General features: G+C 40.5%; 1 protein-coding gene across 5 annotated transcripts in view; it reads right to left on the bottom strand.

The window, feature by feature from the left end:
- PALD1 (phosphatase domain containing paladin 1) overlaps positions 1-25,464 on the bottom strand; it is a 189,198-nt gene that overhangs the window by 107,329 nt on the left and 56,405 nt on the right. The window contains exon 1 of one of the 5 annotated variants that reach the window (XM_069980557.1): positions 21,359-21,392. The exons of the other annotated variants lie outside the window; for them this stretch is intronic. Within the exon in view, the coding sequence (XP_069836658.1) occupies positions 21,359-21,363 (5 nt within the window). The 5' untranslated portion in view covers positions 21,364-21,392. Of the gene's footprint in view, positions 1-21,358; positions 21,393-25,464 lie in introns of those variants that run through there. 5 annotated transcript variants of the gene reach the window in all.

Raw genomic sequence — 25,464 nt, 5'->3', positions numbered from 1 at the left:
TAACACCTTAAGGACAGAGCCAATTTCAATTTTGGCGCTTTCCTTTTTCCCCTTTTGTGCTTAAAGGGGTACTCCATCCTAGCCACGGGACGGGGGTACAGCGCTGGAACCGGGGAGGTAAGTGACCTCCAGCAAACATAACCACCCCCTCCCCAGGCATATCTCAAAAATATGGCTGGGACAGAGTACCCCTTTAAAAGGCCATAGTGCTTTAATTTTTTTCACCTAGAGACACACATGAGCCCTTATTTTTTGCACCACTAATTGCAATGACAGGCTTAATTTTTGCATAAAATACTCTGGACAACCAGAAAAAAATTATATGTGGTGAAATTGAAAATAAAACGCAATAGTTTTTTTGTTTTTTTTGGGTGGGGTGGGGGGGAGGGGTTACACCATTCACCCTAGGGTAAAACTGACTTGTTATACATGTTCCTCAAGTTAGTACAATTCTAACGATATGTAACTTGAGTAACTTTTACTTTATTTGATGGCTTTTAAAAAAATTAAACTTTTTTAAAAAAAATAAATGTTCCTTAAAATCGCTCTATTACCATCCTTATAATGCTTTTATCCTTTAGTCTATGGGGCTATGTGAGCTGTCATTTTTTGCGCCATGATCTGTACTATATACCTTGTTTGCATATATGCAGCTTTTGATCACTTTTTATTACAATTTTTCTGGATTGGATGTGACAAAAAATGTGCAATTTTGCACTTTGGTGGGGTTTTTGCGCTTAAGCCGTTTACCATGCGGGATCAGGAATGTGATAATTTAATAGTTCGGGCAATTACACACACTGCGATACCAAATATGTTTGTTTATTTATTTGTATTTATAAAATGGGGAAAGGGAGGTGATTCAAAACTTTTATTAGGGGAGGGGATTTTTTATGAAAAAAAATAAATAAAATTTTTTAACACACTTACTAGACGTTCCCTAGGAGGACTTCTAGTATCACTACTCTAATCTCTCATTGATATCTATGCAGTATAGAAATGCTGCATAAATCAATGAGATCTGTGATCTATTGCTCTTGGCTGCTGCAACGAGAAGGGATCGGGGCCATTACGGCACAGACCCCCGGCCAGCTCAGATAGAGGGACCGCTCCTCCATGATCGTGTCGCAGGTGGGGCGCGCCCCCCCACTAGACCACCACAGATGGGGGAAAACAGCCTTTTAAATGCAGCTGTCAACTTTGACAACTGCATCTAAATGCCTAATTAGCAGGCACAGCGATCAGACTATGCCCACTAATTGCCATGGTCCTGGGCTGCACATAGCAGCTGTGATCGTGGCAGTTCAGAGCGGGGTCGCCGTGCGGCCCCCCTCTGAATGCCCCTAGTGACGCAAGGGCATACATGCAAGCCCTATGTCGTTAAGGGGTTAAAGGTGTCTGGCCACCTTGACAGAAGCATAGAGCCCTCACGAGCCTTTCTGTGCATGGAAGACCAGTTTATAAATATTATTACATGCCCAGAAGTTAGACACAGCCCTACGGAGTCCTGGAAAACACGGACACAGCCTATGATCTAAGGCTGTATCAATGTTTTTCAGGCAGCCTTATTGCTGCATCCAACTTCTTCAGCCACCACTAATCAAATGCTCAGCTTTGGACAATTTACTCATTTCTAGACCTGAAAGTTTTCAGGTATCTTGGGAAAGAGATTTTAAAAATCTGTATAACTCTCTGATACCATTTGATTTAAAAACTATTTTTTTTCTTCAAAGTACCCCTATAAATACAATACTAAATGTCTTTATGAACAAAAACTTAGTGCAACAATGTATGTGTGTGTGTGTGTGTGTGTGTGTGTTGGGGGGGGGGGCGGCATTTTAAAATTTGCTACAGGGACCCTTTCTGCTTTTTATGTCACCGGTCACAAGCTTGCCTTTTATGAAATGTAGCTTCAAGCAGCCATATATTTTATCCTGCAGATGTTTTCGAATGCTGGTTAATGTGTTACACATGTTCTAAAAAATGCTTTACATCCCAACTATCCATTAAACAAGATGATAGAGGTTAAATTGAATGCCTGCACCATCATGTCATATGGAATTACAATCTGACCATGAAAAGGGGTAAATGTACCACAAATGTTAATAAGTGCAAACAATACACGAGCACCCATCACTGTTCTCTCCCAGGCATAGTAAACTGCTTTTGTCAGGACCTTAAATTTATAAAGACGTGTCCTGCAGTGTAGTAAGAGGCATAAGGCAGCATTTGAATGACACGTGCATCTGGAAGCAAGAAAATGCTGAAAAGTAAAATTGGTTACATAATGAAAAGCATTATTTATATCATTAAGAACATAGAAATCCTTCTAAAAAGCCTGTAGGCACAGGAGAGCTTCATACTCTAAAGTGCACTCATAATATATTTTTTTCATTTTCATAATGGACTCTGAGAGAATGCATTGACTTATCATACAATGCAATCTGATATGAGCTCCATCCGGTGGAAGCAAAGGGTTTAAGGATTTTATGCCATGTACTGTAATTTGTTATTGAGGGTAATCCAAGCAGAAATACCAGGTTCTTAACTCATCTCTGCAACAAAATAAAGAGCATTTCACTTAAAATCAGAAAGTAATATCTAACATCACTTGCATCCATTGAAACCAGAAGAATTCCTGCTAATAAGCTGATTGAGGAAAGATTCTTTAGACTTATCAGATCCTTATTTAATGCATTAATTTGGGGCAGGGGTAGAGTTAGAATAAAATTGGAGATGTTATGCATCTCAAGGGAGAAGGGTGGTCTGGGGGTCCCTGACATAAAAAGGTACTGGTTGGCCTCACAAGTATACTGGTTGGTGAAACATAGATCTAGCTCTTTTTTTTGGCCAATTAAGAGTAAAAGGAGATAATCAGGGCTGGGATATATTCCAGAAATTAGAGGCAGGGAGCCTAGAAGTCGGGGAGTTGAGACAATGGCCCATGGTAAAACTGCTTATAAAGGTGTGGAAAGAGTTGAAGAGGTATTGGAGGACTCTGCGATTTCGCCCCGCTTTGGGGGAATCGTTATTTAGAGAATACTAGCAAGTTAGAGAAGATAGAGAGGGTGCATAGACTGGGAATTCAGTAAGTTGGGGATATTGTAAGGGGGTGGTAATCAAAAGCTGGGTAAGGGTAAGGGAGGAATTCAATATTGACCAGGGCTTATGGCTAGAATACGAGGGTTTGAAATCAGCATTGATGGCAGACTTAAAACAGAGGTCGTGGCAAGTCATAGGGCAAGATTGGCTAGTGGGAAGATTAATTGGTCAAAATATTGGGAAAAAGGAAATTTCCTTCCTGTATAAACACTTGAGTAATGAGGTAATGGACTCAGCTCTTAGGCTTAGAAGTTGTCACAAATGGGAAAAAGAAGTTGGGGAAGAGGTGAACTGGAATTGGTCCTTAATATTTAAGAATATAAAAAGGGTCTCCAGGTCAGGTAACCACCAACTTGTACAGTTTAACCTTGTCCATCGCCTGTATTATACCCCGGTTTTTCTTTACAAGATTGGTTGTAAACCCCACGACCAGTGTCCGAGATGTGGAATGAGTGGAGTAGATTATATACATAGGATGTGGGTCTGTGAAAAGATTTTTCAATTCTGGTCCTCTACTCTACAGAGTGGAGAGTGAAGTAGTGGTGAAAATCCCGAGAACGGTCCAGTTCGCTCTCTTGGGGGACACGGGTAGCATTAAATTGCGAAAAGATCAGAGACAGATCATAGTGAGACTCATTTTCTATGCTAGGTTGGTGTTGGTAAGGAACTGGGCAGCAAAAGAAGCGCCAAAAGTGGGGGACTGGGAAAGGTGTGTCATTTTGTATGAAAAACACTTCGGTTGAAGGGGTCAGGTTTTTTTTTTTTGTTTTTTCTTCCCTTTTTCTTCTCTATTTCGTTTATTTTTTTCTTTATTTTTCTCTCAGCGGACGGGGTGGGGAGTGGGGGGTAAGGGGATATAAGGTTGTTTTATAAGTTGTGATTTCTAATTTATACTTTATACTTGGATGTGGATATGTGTTTTTTTTTTTTGCTACTAATTGATGGAAAACGGAAATAAAATAAAAATATTAAAAAAAAATATATATAAGCTGATCCTGATAAAATTGGCAGTTTTGGATTAAAATATAATGTGTCAGGTAAAAACAAAACACTGCAGAAGCACATTGCTTACCTGTCTGACCTAGCTCTGAAACCTCAAAAAATATATATATATTTGTCTGTGCAGTTGATCAGTAGTACTAATTCCCAGAATACATTGCTTTGACTTGCTGGTCCATCAAAGCCCTCAAACAACAATTGTGCTAGTTCTCCTTCAAGAGCTCCTGCAGAACATTGCTTTACACAGAAGACTATGGAGGAGATTTATCAAACATATATATATATGTGTGTATATGACAGGAAGATAGTGATACAGGTTGTAGCGGCTGGTCAGGGGTAATGACATTACTCAAGGGATAGGGATTGAGCTCAGAGACAAGATCCCACTAGGCCACTTAGACAGCAAAGGCTAATGAGTTGTCTCGGGAGAAAGGAGACAATATTCTATTGAAAGTCAACTACAAAACTTCCTGTTTGGGGTAAATCAAGACCATTCCAATATAGTGGGCCAAAACATTCCTCTTTCCCTTAATGCTCTCTAGAACAGTAAAAGTGGGTTCTTTAAAAAGCTGGTGTTATCCCAATTCTTTGGATTTTGGATTCTTTGTATTACAACCGTAGCATGTTTCGACTTAAAGAAATGGCATGTCTAATAAATGATGCAACATAGCTACTGACCAATAACAGGCTTTTACCTGGTATAATTCACTGCTAATTTTGTACCGTGAATTATTAACAGAAAGTAGAATTTAAAGTGACTCTGTACCCACAATCTGACCTTCCAAACCACTTGTACCTTCAGATAGCTGCTTTTAATCCAAGATCTGTCCTGCGGTCCTTTTGGCAGGTGATGCAGTTATTGTCATAAAAAATTAATTTTAAAATTGCAGCTCCGTGCCCTACTGGCGTATCTGTGCCCTAACATTGCACCACCCCCTCCATCCCTCCTCCCCACCGAATTCATCAGATTGTGGGTACAGAGGCGCTTTAAGTCCACACATTGCAAAATAAAAGGTGAGATCTGTCATTTTGTGGTAAAAATATGTCCGTCATTTCAAGGTAGTAAAACGTTCCATTATTAATAGGAAATTGGCCGGCAGCGCAAACAGGTATAGAACAGCCACAATTGTTTGCAACCGTCCATTTTTTTCACCTGTTCCCACATTGTTTAATTTTGACTCAAAATTATGGACGTATTTTGGTATTTCTTTTATTTACTGTGTGTGAGGATAGCAGTAATGTGAGCCCAAAAGTAATAAGCACCCTCTTCCACCTATTGTGGATATTGTTGCAGATTATGAAAGAAAGAAAGAAAGAAAGAAAGAAAGTTTATCAAGATTCAAAAACATGATGTAAACCTTAGCCTAGAATAAAATCAGAAACTAGAAAATGAAGTTATGTCCAATGGTCCATAGCCACTACCAAATCTACGTAAGATTGCATATGGACACATACATTTTAATATACTCTTTTAAGATTATGTACTGTATGCCTCTTGAAAACAAAACTTTCCAAATTGTATGCAGTGAATGTAAATAGGCAATATTTAGGGGACATACTTTAAGCTGTGTGGGACGACTCTCAAGGGAATAGAAAATAAGTAAGAACAGCCTAAGATCCCAAACACCACAAATAATTGTGAGGCTTGTGTTTTTGGGAACCCACTGTAGCTTGTAACCAGTGTACTATCTCTGGCCAGTAATCCCCTCTATTTGTATAATAGGATCTCTCTTGCAACAATCAATCATGTGGTTAAAGTGGTGTTTCAAAACACCTTCACACCTCAGCGCTGTTAGGTTACAAAACAGCAGTGTACAAAGCAATGCTGACCAGACAGAGGAGACAAAAGCAATCAGCAGGTAAATGGTGCCAAGGATACAATACAAAACACAGCCCTGCTCTAATGGAATTAAAGGAGCAGTAATGCCAATTACTATATTATAAAAGAGCACCATACAGTATAAACAGAACTGCTGACATTTACAAACACTTGTAAGTGTGTGCGGAAGTCTGACATAAGTAATTGTGGTGCCAGTTTTAACACATTTCCTGTCTGTAACCTCATTGCAATCACCTTCCCCTCAAAAATAAAATGGCTGATAACAGGGAATGGTAGACTGTATTCAACTGCACAACAAAGATAAGACAGCTATATCCTCAATGTTCTACCTGGTTTAATGATTGAGCCCAATATTTGTGCCATATAAGAGAGACAGGCACTTTCATCTTTTAAGGTGGATTAGGATGCAATTGTTTTAGCTACTAGTTGCTGAGGAGTCCTATATAGTCTATACATTGGCCCAGATTTATCAATGTTTGCAAAACAGAAAAATGGTGTAATTTGTTCACAGCAGCCAATCCGGGCTTTTACGAGAGTATATGAAACCTGAGTTGTGATTGGTTGCTACAGGCCAAAAAGAGAATCTTCCTGTATGTGTACTAATGACAACGATCAGCCAAGGAGCCAGTCATCTGCTGCCGCGGACTGCTCCGTGTAACAGGAGGTGCGCTGATGAAAGTATGTAGAAAATAATAAAAACTATATACTTACCTCTCCACACTCCCTAGTGTCATCCTGCCTGTTTCTTGTTCACCGCAGCCGCCACTGGCACATCTGAAGCTGTCTGTGTGTGACAGTATGCTCAGCCAATCCCTGGCTGCGACACTGTCCCATCTCGGACAGTGATTGGCCTGTCACTTGAAAGATGGCTTCACATGTGCCAGTGGTGGCTCTGGTAAGTAGGAAACAGGCAGGAGGATAATGGGGAAGTCTGGTGAGGTAAAGTAAAACTTTTTTATTTCTTTTATACACAGCAAGGGCTGCGCGATCATCAAGCCGCATACTAGGCTCTAGCAGATCGGCTCACGCTTACATAAGGATCTCTTCTCAAGAAAAAAAAAGTAGTAATACTTATCGACCTCTGGCCCCTGCAGCAACTCCTTCCCGTCACCAATGCTCATCGCATCTCTCTCGCATCTCTCTTCTCACTAGAAAACGTGTTGGAGCAGGACCAGCTCACTCAGCCAATCACTGCTGCTGCAGGGGACCAGGGTAGGCTTGCACTTTTTTCTTGATTTTTTATTTTTTTTTACCGAAATACAATTTCAAGTCACTAGGTGAAGTAAAATACATGCTATGTCCATGTATATACTTGATCAATGGCATAAAATTGCATGTTTCAAAGAGTCCAAAACAATGACAAAATATCACACATTAAACAGAAGACATTACATTATGGGATATTGTGTATTTTTCTTTAAAATGAGATGTGCATGTACTGTATGAAATAGATTAGAAAAATGTGTTAGTTTCATGATAATGTTTCCTCATGATAGGAGATAAGTGGAATAGATATAAGTAGCCTGCTCCCCAACTGACTTGTGTAGCATCATGTCTCTGCTTCCTATAAAAAGCATGGAGTATTGACAGCAAAAACTAGCATGAAATAAAAGAAAATGTCTGGAAGTACAAATGGTGTATCCCGCCGAGGAATCACTGCAGGAGAGCTGTATTTCCAGTATTCAGCAAAATTTATTAAACCATTGTCAAATCATCATGTTATAAATAAAAGGTCTGTAACAAACATGTAATAGGATAACAACCCACTGCCAGTACGATCAGTCACAGCACAGGGTGAAGGCAGGGTAGGGTACCCAGAGCAGGTGAGTAGGCGGTCATACCTGATTATCAGGGAGTGACAGTTATAGGGAAAAAACAGAGTAATCAGCACTTGCTTCCTCCTCCTATTACATGCACAAACAGCAAGTGGGAGGAGTGAGGGGGGGGGTGTTTGGGTTTGAGGAAGTGATGCGCAGCAGACCGTCGATGTTGTTAACATGATTTTTCAACCGGTTGGGAGACCACGATCAGCCAACATCGCGCATTGTCACCGCATCTGTCAATCATATGACTGTCTTACCTGTGAGCATGCAGATGACCTGGGAAACACGGGACTTCCTGTGTTTAGATGCTTAGAAAAAAAAAGTCAGAACACAGGAAGTGCCATGTTTTCCATGAGAACTAAAAAAAAAAAAAAATGTAATTTGCAAACTTGCTTTTTTTTCCATCAACTGTTGATTTAGGCTTTAAAAGTTACATGCACGTACACTTTAAGGCTTAAAGGTAATGTTTAAACTATATTTTCTTTTACTGATTAGAGTCAAATACTAAAACATGGTCTTTTCTTCTAATTTGTTTCTATTCTCTAAATATTTTTTTTATTTTACTTTTTGTTGTACATTGTTATGGAGGCTGCCATCTTGCCTGAGCGTTCTTTAACAACATTTAGTGACATTTTTTACAGCAAGACTCATTGACATAGATGACAATAGAGTCTGTCCCCTTGAGTTAAATGCAAAACTCAAATAACCAGCACATGGTGGCAAAAGCTTGTGTGGCGGTTGGGGGGCACATGGTGGTGTGGGGTTGGGTTTAGCAAGTGTTTTGCCGGGACAGACTCCTGCCACACAAGTCTACCTTACCCCCCCCCCTCTCCTGGCCTGATAAGCTAGTGTTTTTGCTGTCAAGCTGTGACTTAAAAATCAACATATCTCATAGAAAACCAAACACCAAACTGCTCACACTGGCTGACCAATGAAAGGGAGAGCAAAGAAAGTATATGAACTGGGATGGGCCACACTGGGGGAAGCCGGCTCCTCATTGGCCCTGGAGTACAGGGGCAAGCTGTACCCCTTGCTAAATGGCGGGAATTGCCAAAACAGCAGGAAAAAATTTAAATGGGTGCCACATGCCATCAGTGGGGGCTTCTAATACAGTAGGGTGCCCTCCATGAGCATAGTCTCACGCTGGATAGTCTTACACAGTAGTCTTTTCCTAGGTCTTAGCTAAGCCTTCTGTCCAGTGACACCTGGTCCAACAGCATTCCTCAGTCACCTTACAAGTGCTATACCCATACGACCTTCCACACCTCATGCAGAATAGCTCACACCTAACTATCGCTGGACCATAACCCCTGAGACTGGTGCAAAATGTGCAGTAACCTCCACCTAGCTGTCAATCTGGGGTCCATGAAGCTTAATTAAGTAGTCATACACAGTGCAGATAAAGAAGAAAGCTGGCACTAGGCCGGCATACCCAAGACCCATGCAACACACAAGTATAACAATGAAATATCATTGCACATCTTAGAGGTACAGTGCCTCCACCTTACAAATACATGAACTAGTACAGAATGTATTTCCTCTACTAGATGTCCAGCATACAGTATGTTCTAGCTATCACAAGCACTGGGAACTTGAATAAAGTGATGAATGTCTATAACTTAGTGAGGCTTGTCAGTCCTTAGAACATGCTGACACACACCATTGTTTTAGGTGTTCTAGCAACTGTAGTAACTACACATCAGTGTGTGTCCACACTTCATTTCTGTGTTACCTTTTGTGCACATTTTCCTTATTAATAATAAATGCACAGAAAGGTATGTATTAACTTCTATAAAGAAACATAGCCTTAGGCCACATTCCACATGTGAGATCATAAATGTGGCCAAAACCACACTTTTTTTTAACCAATAGCCATGCAATGTTGCTAATAATCCTGCCAAAATCGCCTGGCTATTGGTGAAGATATGGTGGCATATTTTTATTTGGAATATGGGCGCATTCGGGTGTGCCTGCATTCCAAATCACCATAGCAGACAATGTAAAGTGTGGCCGAAGATGCATTTTACATTGTCTGCACTGTCAGCTTTGTGTGACTGCTATTCAATAAATAGCAGCTACACAAAACTGACATGTCAGTTTACTATGCGGCCGCATGGAATCCTGGCCAGAGTGTATACAGTGTATATACATTCCAGAAGGGAATCCACAGGACACAATGTTATTTTAATTTTCATTGAATAGTGGCCGGTGTTGCGTGTGGACTTTTCACTGTTGTCCAAAATACCCCCTTAATTTCTACCTCTCTTCTCAATCACACAAAGCCTGCTGCAGCCCTAGCACACACATACACACACAGCCTGCTGCAGCCATAGCACACACATAAACACACAGCCTGCTGCAGCCATAAAACACTGAAGAAAAACATACAATGTAATCCCGGAGACAAAACAACACATTGAGGACAGAGGTTACTGCATCCAGGAAGAGAACAGCACAGATCTCCCACTACACAATGGACCCTTCCAGCTCAGAAACAAACTGCCAAATAGTGACTGCCAACTTTTCCCCGACCATCCCCCTCTAATAGGCCAGACACCGGAGAGGCCGCATCGGAACACCTGGGGAGCACTGAGAGGTAAGCATAACATGTTTAATATGTTTACTAACAGTGTAGCAATATATGAAACATTTTTGAGCACTGGATAATCCCTGTTATCATTGCTGCTAGCACCTGGAGTTGCTGCTTTCACACAACTATATGTACTCTGCAAACTGAAAAAATGTGTATCTGTAAACTCAGTTTTTTTCTGTTGTTATGCACAAAAAACACTGGGAAATATTTGGCCCATTAGGCCTATAATCACCCTGTGTAAAGGGCCTTGAGAAGATGTTACAGTATAAAAGGAAATAGGCAGAGAGCAAAAAAGACTAAACAAAAAAAGCACAGCTGAATGTTAAAAAAAAAAAAAAGTTTAAAAAAACTGCAATACAAACTCCGGTCAGCAGATGGCACATATCCAGTTTCATTTTGCCTGGTCTCAATGTATTACAGAACATAGATTTTAAGTTTCCAAGTTTTATATTTACCGATCATAGATAAGGAGTTAGTTGGCAGATAGAAAGCCAGATATTAGACTGTTCCACAAACAAAACGTATATAAAGACCTACTATAATCACAAGTAGACTACATTGGTGTAATATAGTCAATGACTGCAATGCAGGTATGCCACAGTATACATCAGGATACCTTACTAAAACTATCCCAACATATACTGACATTAGAGCACCAATATGTAATGTGAAAAGGGTTTATAGAGTTTATGCCTAATATACAGGTACCCAGTTAATGAATTGCTAAATGTCATAGGGAAACATTGTGCCATAGCCGCTGCACATCCACAAGTTGTCAGTGTCATTTGACTAAACATCTCTACTGTAATAACATGCTACATTAGCAATACAGGCAGAGTTCATGTATTTCAGAGAATGTTACCAAGGGTTAGGTAACTAATAAAACTGCATTTCTAGCACAATGCTACTTAATATAAAAATGTCTAATGAAATGCAAGGTCTGCACAGCTGCAGGATACATCTGCCTTTGCCTCACAGATTGAAAGGAAGCAAACTGCAGATCTCGCCTGGTATTGTCATGTGTGCACTGGGCTCCAATATCCCCGGAGGCATTTCCTTTGTCTGTTCATGTGGAAGCCAATGCTGTAAAAGCTGGGTAGGTCACTGCCTAAACAGGATTCTTTTTCAGATTACAGTACAGTATTAAAAACCATGCTGATAGGTATAAAAGACGTGAAGGTGTTGCTGTCATGTCCATCAACAGTATACACGTCCATACATTTTATAACTAACATGGCGATACATGCAATTCCCTAAGAAACCATTGTTATCAGACTGGCTCCTGTAACAGTAGATGTGACCCAGTAATGCACATGAATGGCTGAAGGGTATTTACTCAATGTTACTCAATGCAAATATGTCAGCAGACATAGACCTTTAGTATGCTGACAGATTTTAAAGACAAAACTGACCAATTTGAATATTTGTAAAACAGATTACAAATTTGTTGGACTTACAAGATATCACTCTGAGTGATGAGGCCATGAAGTGAAGGCAGATGGAAGTGTGCGGCAATCAGATGTCAGCTCACTATTGTATGAGCAATGTGCTATAAAGGCATCAGGAAGTGACCTCACTACACATTGCCATTTCCCTTTGCACATCCTGAAAAACCACATCTCATAGCTAACAAAGCATTGAGGTGGGACAGAAATGATAGAGCGGGAACTTCCATGTATACAATTAAGAAGTGAACTAATGGGGTTCACATCATTTTAGTAGTACATTGCTGGTATAGATGTTAAAAGGTGTACCTTAGAATTCTGCACACTGGAGTCATATGCATAGGTATGGAAGATGGGCTGAATGTAGTCACTAGTTAGCTATGTTCAACCCCCCCCCCCCCCCCATAATTTTATTCAATAAGATTAAAACAAAAAATGCATGAATGTGGCCAACACAGACCATATACAGATATATAAACATATAACAGAAAAAAATAAGCCCAGGACCCTACACACTGTAGAAAATAGGGGCTCACATAATATTTATTTCCAATTCATTTAACATAAGAACATTAGGTAGAGGCAGGGGAGGATAAACAGCATATGCCACTGAATGGATGGGATGAATGAGTATAATGTATAGCCAGAGTCAATGCCAAATGGCATATATAAAATGGGTTGAAGGAAGAAATAGCCCTTGGAAAAGATTATATATAAACCAAGTGGACAGACAAAGTATGCCAGGGTGGCCCAATGGTTTGAGAAAGTCAATGACCTGAAACAATTCTGCTAAATATGGGTGGAGATAAAACTGGCTCTTTCTTAGTACAGCCCTGTACCCTCTGCGCAAACGGGATGGGGATGGAGACACCACTGTGCAGATAAAATCTGTGAATAGGCTTTATTCATTTTGGAACTGGTAGGGGTCCTAGCAGTAAGACCCCCTCCAATGAGGACTCAAAAGCTTTTTGGCATTATGGGAGTGTCCCAATTATAATAAAATAATATTGAGGTCTCTGCTTACTCCACTGACATGTATAACAACTTATCTATCCATACAATAAATTGAACCAGGCTGCAAATACATTTGGGATACAAAAGCATAGAGTAGAAAAAAAAGCATCTGCTTTTTGTATATTTTGGCTTGTCTAGACAATATAGTAATTATTTGGTTTACCCATATTTACTGTTCATAAAATTCTTCTGAGTCATCTACCAAAAACACGTCTGTCACACTAACCATGTGAAACATTTGGGAAGAGTCAGCAAGTTTTTACAGAATAGAACAGGAAGATAATAAGTTAATAACCCTACACATCAAAGTGGAAACAATAGCATAGGCACTGGATAAAACAAAGAAGCAATGGAAAGAGTAACCACTAAATTCTGCATTGCAATTACTTGTGCTGTTTAGAAACACGAAACTAACATCTGATAATTTGCAAAGTATAGCAATCGCACTGACTTTTGTAAATGACACCCAATGTTATACAACTTCCTCCTCTTGCAGTCATGTGTTGTGCCCTTCCATCTGTTCCTCTATGGTTCAGCAAAGGGAAGGGGTAAAGGAGTGGCTGGCGTCTGAATATATACACACTTTTAATTTGTAGTCCAACATCACAAAGTTATAGAAAGGTGAGTGCAAAAGCTTTTGGACAGTGACAGAATAATAGACTAGAATAGAAAAACAGATTTCTCTTTGCTTTTCTGCTTTCAATTTAAAAAGGTACAAGGGTAGCTGTACCTAATTTTCATTCTCTCCATTCTGGGGTAGAGCTAGAGCTGGGCTGTTTGCCAGCAATACTCACACTTGAACTTCCTTTCCCTTCCTGTCCAATCAAAGTACACCTATTCCTCTCTGCTATGTCACAGCATAATTGGCCAAATCAGACAGATATCGCTCTGTGTAATAAAGACAACAATCAGCCGAAGAGCCGATTATCAGCTGATTGTTGTCTTTTGGCAAATTTAAAGATCATCGGCCACCAAACGTGCAAGAATACACATAACAGGTATAGCAAATGACAGCTGATAATTGTGTGTGTAAAATATTAAAGCTATTACTTGTCGGTGGGATTCTCCAGTCACTGCAGCTCTCACTTCTGGTCCCGTCTCTGAAGTGACACGCCGCTGAGCCAATCACTGGCTGACACAGGACAGCACCACCGCCAGTCACTTCAGATTTGGAACCAAGGCTGCAGCTGTGGAGACTGAGGAATTCCACTGACAAGGCCTGAGGACACTGGGGAACGTGATCAGGTAAGTACAGTATATATTTTTATTATTTTACACCAAAGCAAGGGCTGTACAGACACCGATAACAATGCCTTTGCTGCATAATAATCAAGCCGTGTAATACACTCTTCAGAATCACACACACACTTAAATTATTCCCTTTTACTGTGTAGCTTTACTTTGTTGTTGTCCCCCCCTCCCCCCAATCTATGTTTTAGTAAGAAAACTATGGGTAGGGGGCTAAATAAAAATTGTAATGTAGTCATTAGTATGTTATGGTGGGTTCACATTGAGGAATTCTTGCGGATAAACTCTGCGGATTCCGGCAGCTGTATGCGCGCCTTTCCGCCGACTCCAAAGACACCATTCTATGGGCCGGCTGATTCCGCATTCTGCCAAAAGAATTAACACGTCAGTTCTTTCAGCAGAATGCAGAATCAGCCACCATTGAATGGTGTCTATGGAGCCGGCGGAAAGGCACGCGTCCATGAGCGCGTACAGCCGGCAGAATTTTGCAGAGTTTATCCGCGAGAATTCCTCAATGTGAACCCACCTTTTGTTGTCCATTAAGGGTACTATTACACGGAACGATAATCGGCCAAATCGGCCCGTGTAATAAATACAACGATCAGCCAATGACAATGATCATCGGCTTATCATTGATATAGGTTAGAACCTATATTTGTCGGGCGCCGACCACGCACCGCGCGGCTGGCGACTGATAATATACTTTACCTATTCACGCTCCATGGCTGCTCCTGGATAGGTAAAGTATATAGTTTAAGCAAGGGCTGCAAGGACATCGGTAACTATGTCTTTGCAGCCCTTGTTAAACGATTATCGGGCTGTGTAATAGGCCCAGTAAACGAGCGCCGATCTAGCAGATCGATGCTCGATTACAGGTATTATCGGGCCCCCATCGGCCCGTGTAAAACCACCCTAAGAGTTTACTATGGTTGTACTGTAGAATGCTGCCTTCTTTTTACACATAACTCTCACGTAGGTAACTATAATGTAAAGCTAATCTCACAGGCTATCTGTTCCTGCCATCTTCCTGTTTATCCTCTGGGTGTAGAAATGTCTGCAGAGTTAGTGAAGCTACAAGCCTAGCCAAGAGATACATCCTTTGCTGCCGGAAATGTATGCAATCTGTCACACTTTCCAACAAGATTTTTTTCCTTTGTTTTATGCCCATTGTAATTAAAGTGAACCTCCTAGTCATAGTGACTTTGGGACAGGTAAAGTAAGAGAAATCTACAGCTCACCACCATAACTTATGGCTTTCACAAACAGCAAGATAATAATATCAATACCATTACACAAATTCACAAGGGGACATTTTACCCAGTATTTGGCAGTTGCCAACAGGAATGGGTTTTTTTTTGTAAGTAGAGCTGCCCAAAAACAGGTGCAAACGAAAAGGGATTACAGATCTAAAGTATTCCATCAAGCAGCCTACAATGGTGGGGGTGAGGGTCATTGACATGGAGAATCAATCATTCCAGTGGCTCACCTTTTGCTCCATAAGGGTACTATTACACTAAGCGATTTTTCGACGATTAGCGATAAACAATCCCAAACGACAGCTATGGCGAACGACCTGAAATCGTTCACCCAATTACACAGAACAATGATCTTTACTTATGATCGTTCTTGTACTTGTCTTGTTGTCGCTATTGCATTCGTCGCTACTGCGAATGAACGACATCTTATTACATGCATTTTGCTGGGATCAGAAGGAGTAAATGATAGTAGTAACGATCAGTAGTAACGATCATTGTTACGTTCGTAACTAATGACTATCGTTCTGTGTAATGGTGTGTTTACACAGAGATTTATCTGACAGATTTTTTAAGCCAAACCCAGGAACAGACTATAAAGAGGGATCAGGTCATAAAGGAAAGACTGAGATTTTTTCCTGTTTTCAAATCCATTCCTGGCTCTGGCTTCCAAAATCTGTAAGATAAATCTCTCCATGTAAACACACCATAATATGGTAAACGATTTCACGTTAACAATAAAGGATCGTGTTTGCAATCGTTTATCATTAATCATTAAAAATCGCTTTGTCTAATAGGACCCTAAGTGTGGACTGTACCTAAAACTGATGTTGCTTCTCTCTTTCTTGTGGATTATAAAAACACCAAACTTCTACAATTTCATGTTTATATTACAATTATACCTGCCACGTGAAGTGGTTTGCTGTGGGGATGGAGGAAGTGGCACACATTACTGCTAGATAACATTGTAAGGATCCTTTTACATAGGCTGATATAGGGCTGTGTACAAACGCAAACAAGCATTGATCAGTGTGATCGGTGCTCATTAGCAGTACCTTTACAAGGCATGGAAAAAAATTGCAGAACAATCAATGTATACATTGTTATTGGCCACACGTCTCCTGTTTAAACAGGGAGATGAGCAGCCAATAACAATGAATTTTACGGCCACACAAAAGATCAGTGCAGCTGATGAGCGGTTGTTCACTCGCTTGATGGTCGATCTTTGCTTCTTTTACACAGGCAGATTAAAATGAATTTTAAAAAAATGGAAAATAATTAAAAACAGAAATGTCAACACACTATATACACACACAGTATAAATAGTTTGCTGCACTTGGAGCTTATTTTTACAAAGCTCTGACTCATCAGCCAGACGACAACAACCTGCGGCTTTTACATTTCCTTACACATTAAATAATATGTGCATGGACGTTTTATATATCATCATTCCTGGAATTGGGCATGTGGCATTTTATATAAATAATTGTATATAGCCCAAACATTGACTATCTAGGCGTTACAAGAGATGCAGTCCGGGAAAAACTGAACTGTCAAAAAATTTAAACACAGATCCAGCATAATAATGGTGAGTTCAGACATGAGATTTTACGTGAGGATTTATGGATGTCCATTCACAGGAATTCCCACCAAACACAAGAATGAAAGAACCAACATAGTACCTTGGAAGGTGCCATAGTGCTTCAAACAGCACACAGGCCAATGCATTCTAGTAAGAGAGGAGAACATAAAAGTTGGACCTTGAAGGGGTTGTTCCACAGTTAGACTTAATCCCCGATCCTTGGGGGTCCAACTTCAGGTACCCTCATGATCTCAAGAACAGGGATCCAAACTTCCCATCAGAGTACCAATCAAACTCTCTGATTTTGTCAATGTATGCACCCCCAGAATTGCATAGTGCTGCTGAATATGTTAGGCCTATATAAAATTGTTATGCTCTATTGAAGCTACCAGAGAAACAGTACAGGGTTCCCTTTAAGGGGGTTTAAGCAGGGAGCAAAAACTACTTCTTCTGCTCCCTGGCGCTCCACTTCCTCCCTCTAGAACTATACAGTCTGAGAGGAGATGAGGGCAGGTGCATGTCATGAGCATTGCAATGTTCCACAGCCGCCTAATACCCCATGGGTAGCCATTGGACATTGCATGCGAGCATGGTTTTACTCGCCACCATGCTTGCAACATAAACTTGCACCTCTTGCTTCGATAGGTTTACTTCTTAGACAGCTAAGGAAAGAAGTGGAGAGCCAGGAAGCAGAACCAGTAGGACCAAACGTCCTTCCCGGATAACATATTTAACTGATCAGGAAGTGATAACATAAAGGTCCTAATCCACGGGCCGAGCAGGGCCCGATCAACGATGTAAATGAGCGCCGATCTGCTAGATCGGCGCTCATTTACTGGGCCTATTCCATGGCCCAATGATCGTTAAGAGAGTCTCACAGTTGACATCATGTTTTTGTGCCCTGTTTAAATATCTCCATTTTAAACTAAACCTGGTAATGCGGTGCAGCACAGGCATAAGGTCCAGTAAGTATATCTTCTTTGTTATTTTTCCCCCACCGCTTGCCCAATATGAATTTTCACCCCCCTGCCGGGACATCTCCTTTAAAAAAAAATAAAAAATACTGAACCCAATGGATACTTTTATCCATGACGGAAGCTCTATTGAAAACCCATGGACCCATTAATGGATCAGTTTGGAAAAATATAAGGGCATTTGGGCTGAATGATGCCATATTTATGAAGTGCTCTGTTCCCTTTTGGTGATTTATTAAGTTTTCCAACGCTTACGCACTGGTATTAAGTCTCTGCCAATGTGTTTTTTCTACCATCTTTTATTTTTTGTACAGAATACTCCTGGGATACAATGCAAAGCCTGGTAACGTAATAGTTAAAAGAGCCCTGTTTTATATCTAAGGTTTGTCTGTGAAATAGCTTTCATCATGATCTTTCAATAATCCACCACCAAACAAGTTTAAGCCAAACAATGATCATGTTTGTAATATTTAATAGGCAGACTCTCTTTGTAGATTCAAACTTTGTCAGGAGACATTTGAGACATTAGAAACAGCCTCGGGCAGCACTGCACACTCAAGAGAACAATGCGGGTCAGACTTAAACTTGCTCAAAAGTAATGAATAGATCCAAGAAACTGACAACATAACTTTAGAAAACATTATAAATCCTACAAAATCAAACGCGAGAAATAATAACATCAAAAACCACAAGAAGATAACAAAACCATTACATAACAAACCATAAAAGAAACATGGAAAGATCTGATACATAATAACAAAAAAAAAAAAATTAAATAAGAGCTGACCATATATTATCAGGTTGTTGGTAAGGTTTAGTTAAAACAATCTAAAGTTAAGCAATTGGGTATACTCCTGTGGTGTAGTCATGTTGTGGTCTCTGCATTTGCAATTTGACCACCCTGTTTAAATAAGTTCTTACCAATCCTGTTATGAAAATTGCATTCACCAATACCTTTATGCCTTGTTTAAACAGAGATTTTTTTTTATAAGTGCAGTCCTTGAGGTCACATGCGAATCAGTATATTCCTTTGGACGGTGCTATGTTTCAATAGCTAAAATGTATTTTTGCTCAACAAAATTTCTCTGTTGCTCAGGCCTACAGTACCTGCACCAGTACATGCATTGTAAATAGCTTTCAGCCAAACACTGGATCAATCAGCAGCTGTATACACTGGCAAACCCTTGGTGGCAATAAGACATCTATACCCTATTCTGTAGAGAAGTGATATGTTTCAATCTAAAGAACAACCCCTTTAAGGCTATGGCTACATGGTATCTTTGTGCAACTAAAGCTACCGTAGAAAAGCAATAAGTTGCCCATTCTGTACATGCTTCCACAACTTATTATCTCACCACAGCTGTAGCTGACTGCAACATTGGGGTATCATGCAAAAGTCCAATACATCCAATGCTTAAAAATAAAAAAGCAAATTGAGCCGGTCAATTGTGACCGTGATGACCAAAGCCATCATACAGGCCTAGTCTGATGGTGTATTGATGCTACCAACAGTATCTTGGATTAACCTCTGAATTAGTTTAAACTTCTCTTGGCAGAGGTGGAACTGATATTCCAAGACGAGCAGATATTTAAATGGAGGTACAGATAACCATAATTTCTCATCTTTTCCCATTTTCAACCTTGTGCATACCTCTTGCACAGTAATGTTGTTTTTGCCTGTCATATTAGATTAGCACACATGGGAAAGTTACTCATACATGGAGTTAGGAACACCTACCTGATAGCCCACATGCACCTAAACCCTTTAGCAAGGGTTTGCTGTCAGATTAGGGGAAAGCAAGGTTCATAAGCGACTGCAGACAACCACAGAGAAGATCACTACTTGCAATAAGGTAAAGACATGAAACAAGAACAAGACAAACTTACATGCAAGGAGTTATCAACAGGCCGGGGTCAAACCAAACGGACAGCAAAGTACAAAAACAGGATCCAAGTGAATAGTCAGGTAAAAGAACCAAAGTCAGGTAAATCCAGGTAACAATACACAAAAAGATATGGAGATGCTGGGATGCTAGAAAAACTAGTCTAATAGCCAACATGAATAGCAGGGTAATGATGCAGTTTGTAAGAGGTCGGGGACCCAGTCCAAGAGATGACTGGGTCTTCCCCCTGATCCTTCAACAGAACATATGTGGCAGAACATACTTACTGGCAGGAGCACCTGCCAGTCAACAAAACAGCTGCTGCCATGCCAAGTCCCCCGGGTGGTGATGCAAGCCTGCGGCAGGGACACCATCAGGTATCTGTGATGTCAAGAGATGGGAAGTGCTCCTGCAGCGTGCAGCTGCCAGGAGGGTCCCTGTAAGTCTGGGGTGGCACTCCGGACAATGCAGAAGATGTCACTGTGAGGTCAAGTAAAGATGTAACAGCAATGTTCCGAAGCCTAAGAGAATGAATGACGTGCTGGCCATGCATGTGCTTGATCGGCTACTTTCCCCCTACAAGAGACATAATAACTTCAGATTTTGGGATAAGCCTGAAATGTTTAAGCATATATTGCTTTCTGGACCATTTTTATGCATGTTTTTTTGTCTATGTGCACTATGGAAATAATGTGTTTGCTTGCAGTTTTTAAGTATTTCTACACATTTAGGCTGGGTTCACACTACGTATATTTCAGTCAGTATTGTGGTCCTCATATTGCAACCAAAACCAGGAGTGGATTGAAAACACAGAAAGGCTCTGTTCACACAATGTTGAAATTGAGTGGATGGCCGCCATTTAATGGCAAATATTTGCTGTTATTTTAAAACAACGGCTGTTGTATTGAAATAATGGCAGTTATTTACTGTTATATGGCGGCCATCCACTCAATTACAACATTGTGTGAACACATCCTTTCTCTGTCTTTAATCCACTCCTGGTTTTGGTTGCAATATGAGGACCACAATATTGACTGAAATATACGTAGTGTGAACCCAGCCTCACATGTAAAAAGCACATGCAGAAAAAACTGATCAGCATTCCCATTGATGCAAATGCAATTTTTTTCATGACGTTTCTTCATATTTTTTCTCTTCCAAAATGTTGCAGCCAGATGTTACATACAAGTGTATAGTGAAACATGTGATGCACTATAAAGAACATGTTTATCTATGTGGCATTTTCTTTAAAAGACATGTTTTCAAGTTTGCATTTTTTACTATAAGCTTCTCTAAACAACTTGAAAGATATCAAAAAATAAACAAATAAAAAAAAAATCCATCAAAATGTTGTACCAAAAATAAAAAAAATTGAAATAAATATATTTGAAAATCTTTTTCACAAGCAAAAACAAAAACGTAACATAGCGCCTGACAGGAGAATATCTGCAAAGAAGTTTGATTAAATAGCTGTAAATGTAATTTTTTCAATGCATTAATTACCGAGCTAATCTGGACTCTTTTGCACCAGTAAATTCTAAAATGTCAACAGGCAAAGCAATTTATAAAGAGAATAAGTTGTAATCTTTGCTGGTAACCTACCTCATATTATTCAGGTCTTAGGTAGTTTTTTTCTGTTTGGAGCCATCTTCATAGACTGAAGGGAAGTACAGCACGAGGTCGCAGAGCATGACACTGTTAGACACGGTCTAACAAAGGAACTGCCTATTTTGAAAGTGAACGCTGCAATTTATTTCTATTCATAGAATGCCACCGCTGTCTGATTAGAAAGTTGAGAAACAACACAGGGCTTCTTTTTCCAGTACTATGTTTACCCAAGACCTGGCAGGCCCAATGTTACAAATGGCCCATGAAACCAGTCTATTTCTCTCTTCCAATTAAGTTTCCCTAATACCTCTAAGCCCATTAGGCAGCATCTGCTCAGGGCACAGCATTAAACTATTGGGTAAAGTCAAGTATACAGTATATCTCAGAACAGCCTATCGAGGACACAAGCATCTTCACAGGGTGCCCCACCTGGCACCATGCAGCATAAGGCCAGCCCTGCTTCTTTTAATGTAAATAGTGCAAGGTTTTTAATATGTAAAAAAAATAAATAAATAAGTGCAGTAAATATAAACTGCACACAGCATTGTCATAATCTTATATATTGGTATATATAAGTTCTTGTGTCCAGGTCCCTTACTCCTCAGGTTTGGCTTGATGGTTACATGTGTATCTCTGTAATGTCTGATATTGTCTAGATAGGTACCCCCAGAAGTGTAAAATGCTGCTGGAATACACCAGCAATATAGAAATAAAATTAATAGTATTATACATCCTTGGCTATCATTTCTTACAGAAGGATAGTCTATGACAGAGGGAAAAAGAATCTCTTTACTTCAACAGATATCAAGGATCCAGCTGCCTAAACCTATAATATATCATATGTAGTAATCTGGTGTTAAATGGGGTGGGGTGGGGGGAGGTTGAATTTTAGGACTGTTGTATACATGAAAAATTCTACAACCTTCTGATATGTTTTTAATTCCTCACCATTTAAAGCGGTATTCTGACTTAATGTACCCCCATCTTGTGTATAGGAGATAAGTATAAAATCAAAGGGGTCTGACTGGAGGGCCCTGACTCCTTTGTTTTGAATAGGGCGGCTAGTTGCGACGCATGCCACCACTCCATTTATTGTCTGTGAAGCTGCTGGAGACTGCTGAGAAGAACATTCTGCTACCTTCAGCAGCTCCCATGAATTCAGTGGCGGTGCATGTGCCAACCTGCCACTTCATTTAAAAGGAGCCAGGTCACCATTCTGGAGATTGCGAGGGAACTCTATATACCCAATCTTGCTCTCAAATGAGAAATGGGTGTAATTGTATTCAGTCTAGGCAATCCTCTGGCTGTGTTTCTACATTCGTGCCCTGTATGCGGTCAAAGCCATGCCCCCATTTCTTAACCAGTAGCCACAAGATGTTTTCGATAATCCCGTGAACATTGCGTGCCTATTGGGGTAATGGGGGTGAGGATTCGACCACAAGCAGAACGTGAATGTGGAAACATAGCTTTAGTAAGCTAAATACATGGGCAGCAGCTGTGTGATACAATGTAGCAAGTTACCAAGAAAATGAGGAAGAATATTTAGTAACCCAGCATTCAGACAATAAGGTCTTCCATTATTATGGTCATTTTCCTGGGCTCAAAGATTTGCAGCTGACTGTATATCCCAATATATAGCAGATTGTCCAAGACACTTCGCTTGGCAAAATTGTTTTCCAAGGTTGAAATGTACAGACATAGATGATAGCTCACTTCAGCCATACACACCCTGAAAATATCTCTGGAATGTGGAGTTCTAGATACTACAGGTCCCTCCTATGGTAAAGCATACCTAGGTTATGGTTTCTGAATCATTATTTTTACATCTGTTAACAATATATTTCATATTGCGTATAGGCACAGAAATCAAGCTACTCCGCACATAATATGCTGCATTAGGTTTCTTCTATATTGTTCATAACACTATTACCATAGCCAGGATGACAGGTAGCTGGCCAGTTTGTAAAAAAAACAAAAACACACACAACTGGTTGGAAAACCTCTTCACAAGGGTTATCCAGAGTTAGAAAAACATGGTCACTTTCTTCCAGAGACAGCACAGCTCTGGTCTCCAGTTCAAGAGTGGTTTTCAATTTAGCTCCTTTCATTTCAATGCAACGAAGTTGCAAAACCTCACCCAAACTGGAGATAAGAGTGGTGCTGTCTCTAATAGAGTGTGTCCATGTTTTTCTAAAACTGGATAACCAGTGCTACAAAAACATGGCCACTTTCTTTCAGAGACAACAGGACTCTTGTCTCCTGGTCAGGTGTGGCTTGCAATTAAAGGGGAACTCTAGGTAGAGGTAAAAAAAAAATGAAACTTTTGCAGAAGCATATAGCATTACTTACCTATCTATTCCAGTTTTGAAACTACCAAACATCCATTTGTTTTGGGGGGTTTTGTTCTGTTTTGTGTTTCTGCACTTCCTGGTGTATCAGTTCTACACAGTACTACAGGTTCCAGAATGCAATGCTTTCACTCAGCTTTTCATCACAGTCCTCCAGCCTGCCTATTCCCCGCCCAAATCTGTTGCAGAACATCTAGGCTGTGTTCACACATTGCAGTTTCATTGTGTTACTGAATTATTTGCAGTAATCTATTATTTCATTGTGGTCCCACCCACACAGCACGCTGTATTCTCTACCTGTAACACCACACAGCCCACTGTATTCTCTACCTGTAACACCACACAGCACGCTGTATTCTCTACCTGTAACACCACACAGCATGCTGTATTCTCTACCTGTAACACCACACAGCACGTTGTATTCTCTACCTGTAACACCACACTGTATTCTCTACCTGTAACACCACACAGCACGCTGTGTTCTCTACCTGTAACACCACACAGCACACTGTATTCTCTACCTGTAACACCACACAACACTGTATTCTCTACCTGTAACACCACACTGTATTCTCTACCTGTAACACCACACAGCACACTGTATTCTCTACCTGTAACACCACACAGCACACTGTATTCTCTACCTGTAACACCACACAGCACACTGTATTCTCTACCTGTAACACCACACAGCACTGTATTCTCTACCTGTAACACCACACTGTATTCTCTACCTGTAACGCCACACAGCACACTGTATTCTCTACCTGTAACACCACACAGCACACTGTATTCTCTACCTGTAACACCACACAGCACACTGTATTCTCTACCTGTAACACCACACAGCACACTGTATTCTCTACCTGTAACACCACACAGCACGCTGCATTCTCTACCTGTAACACCACACAGCACGCTGTATTCACTACCTGTAACACCACACAGCACGCTGTATTCTCTACCTGTAACACCACAGTGTGCTGTATTCTCTACCTGTTACACCACACAGCATGCTGTATTCTCTACCTGTAACACCACACAGCACACTGTATTCTCTACCTGTAACACCACACAGCATGCTGTATTCTCTACCTGTAACACCACACAGCACGTTGTATTCTCTACCTGTAACACCACACAGCACGCTGTGTTCTCTACCTGTAACACCACACAGCACACTGTATTCTCTACCTGTAACACCACACAGCACGCTGTATTCTCTACCTGTAACACCACACAGCACACTGTATTCTCTACCTGTAACACCACACAGCACGCTGTATTCTCTACCTGTAACACCACACAGCACGCTGTATTCTCTACCTGTAACACCACACAGCACGCTCTATTCTCTACCTATAACACCACACAGCACTGTATTCTCTACCTGTAACACCACCCAGCACGCTGTATTCTCTACCTGTAACACCACACAGCACTGTATTCTCTACCTGTAACACCACACAGCACACTGTATTCTCTACCTGTAACACCACACAGCACGCTGTGTTCTCTACCTGTAACACCACACAGCACACTGTATTCTCTACCTGTAACACCACACAGCACTGTATTCTCTACCTGTAACACCACACTGTATTCTCTACCTGTAACACCACACAGCACACTGTATTCTCTACCTGTAACACCACACAGCACACTGTATTCTCTACCTGTAACACCACAAAGCACTGTATTCTCTACCTGTAACACCACACTGTATTCTCTACCTGTAACACCACACAGCAC

This window comes from Dendropsophus ebraccatus, chromosome 8 (genome assembly GCF_027789765.1).
Source record: "Dendropsophus ebraccatus isolate aDenEbr1 chromosome 8, aDenEbr1.pat, whole genome shotgun sequence".
NCBI lineage: Eukaryota > Metazoa > Chordata > Amphibia > Anura > Hylidae > Dendropsophus > Dendropsophus ebraccatus.
The sequence above is the reverse complement of the archived record's forward strand: the minus strand, read 5'-3'. Positions and strand labels throughout refer to the sequence as shown.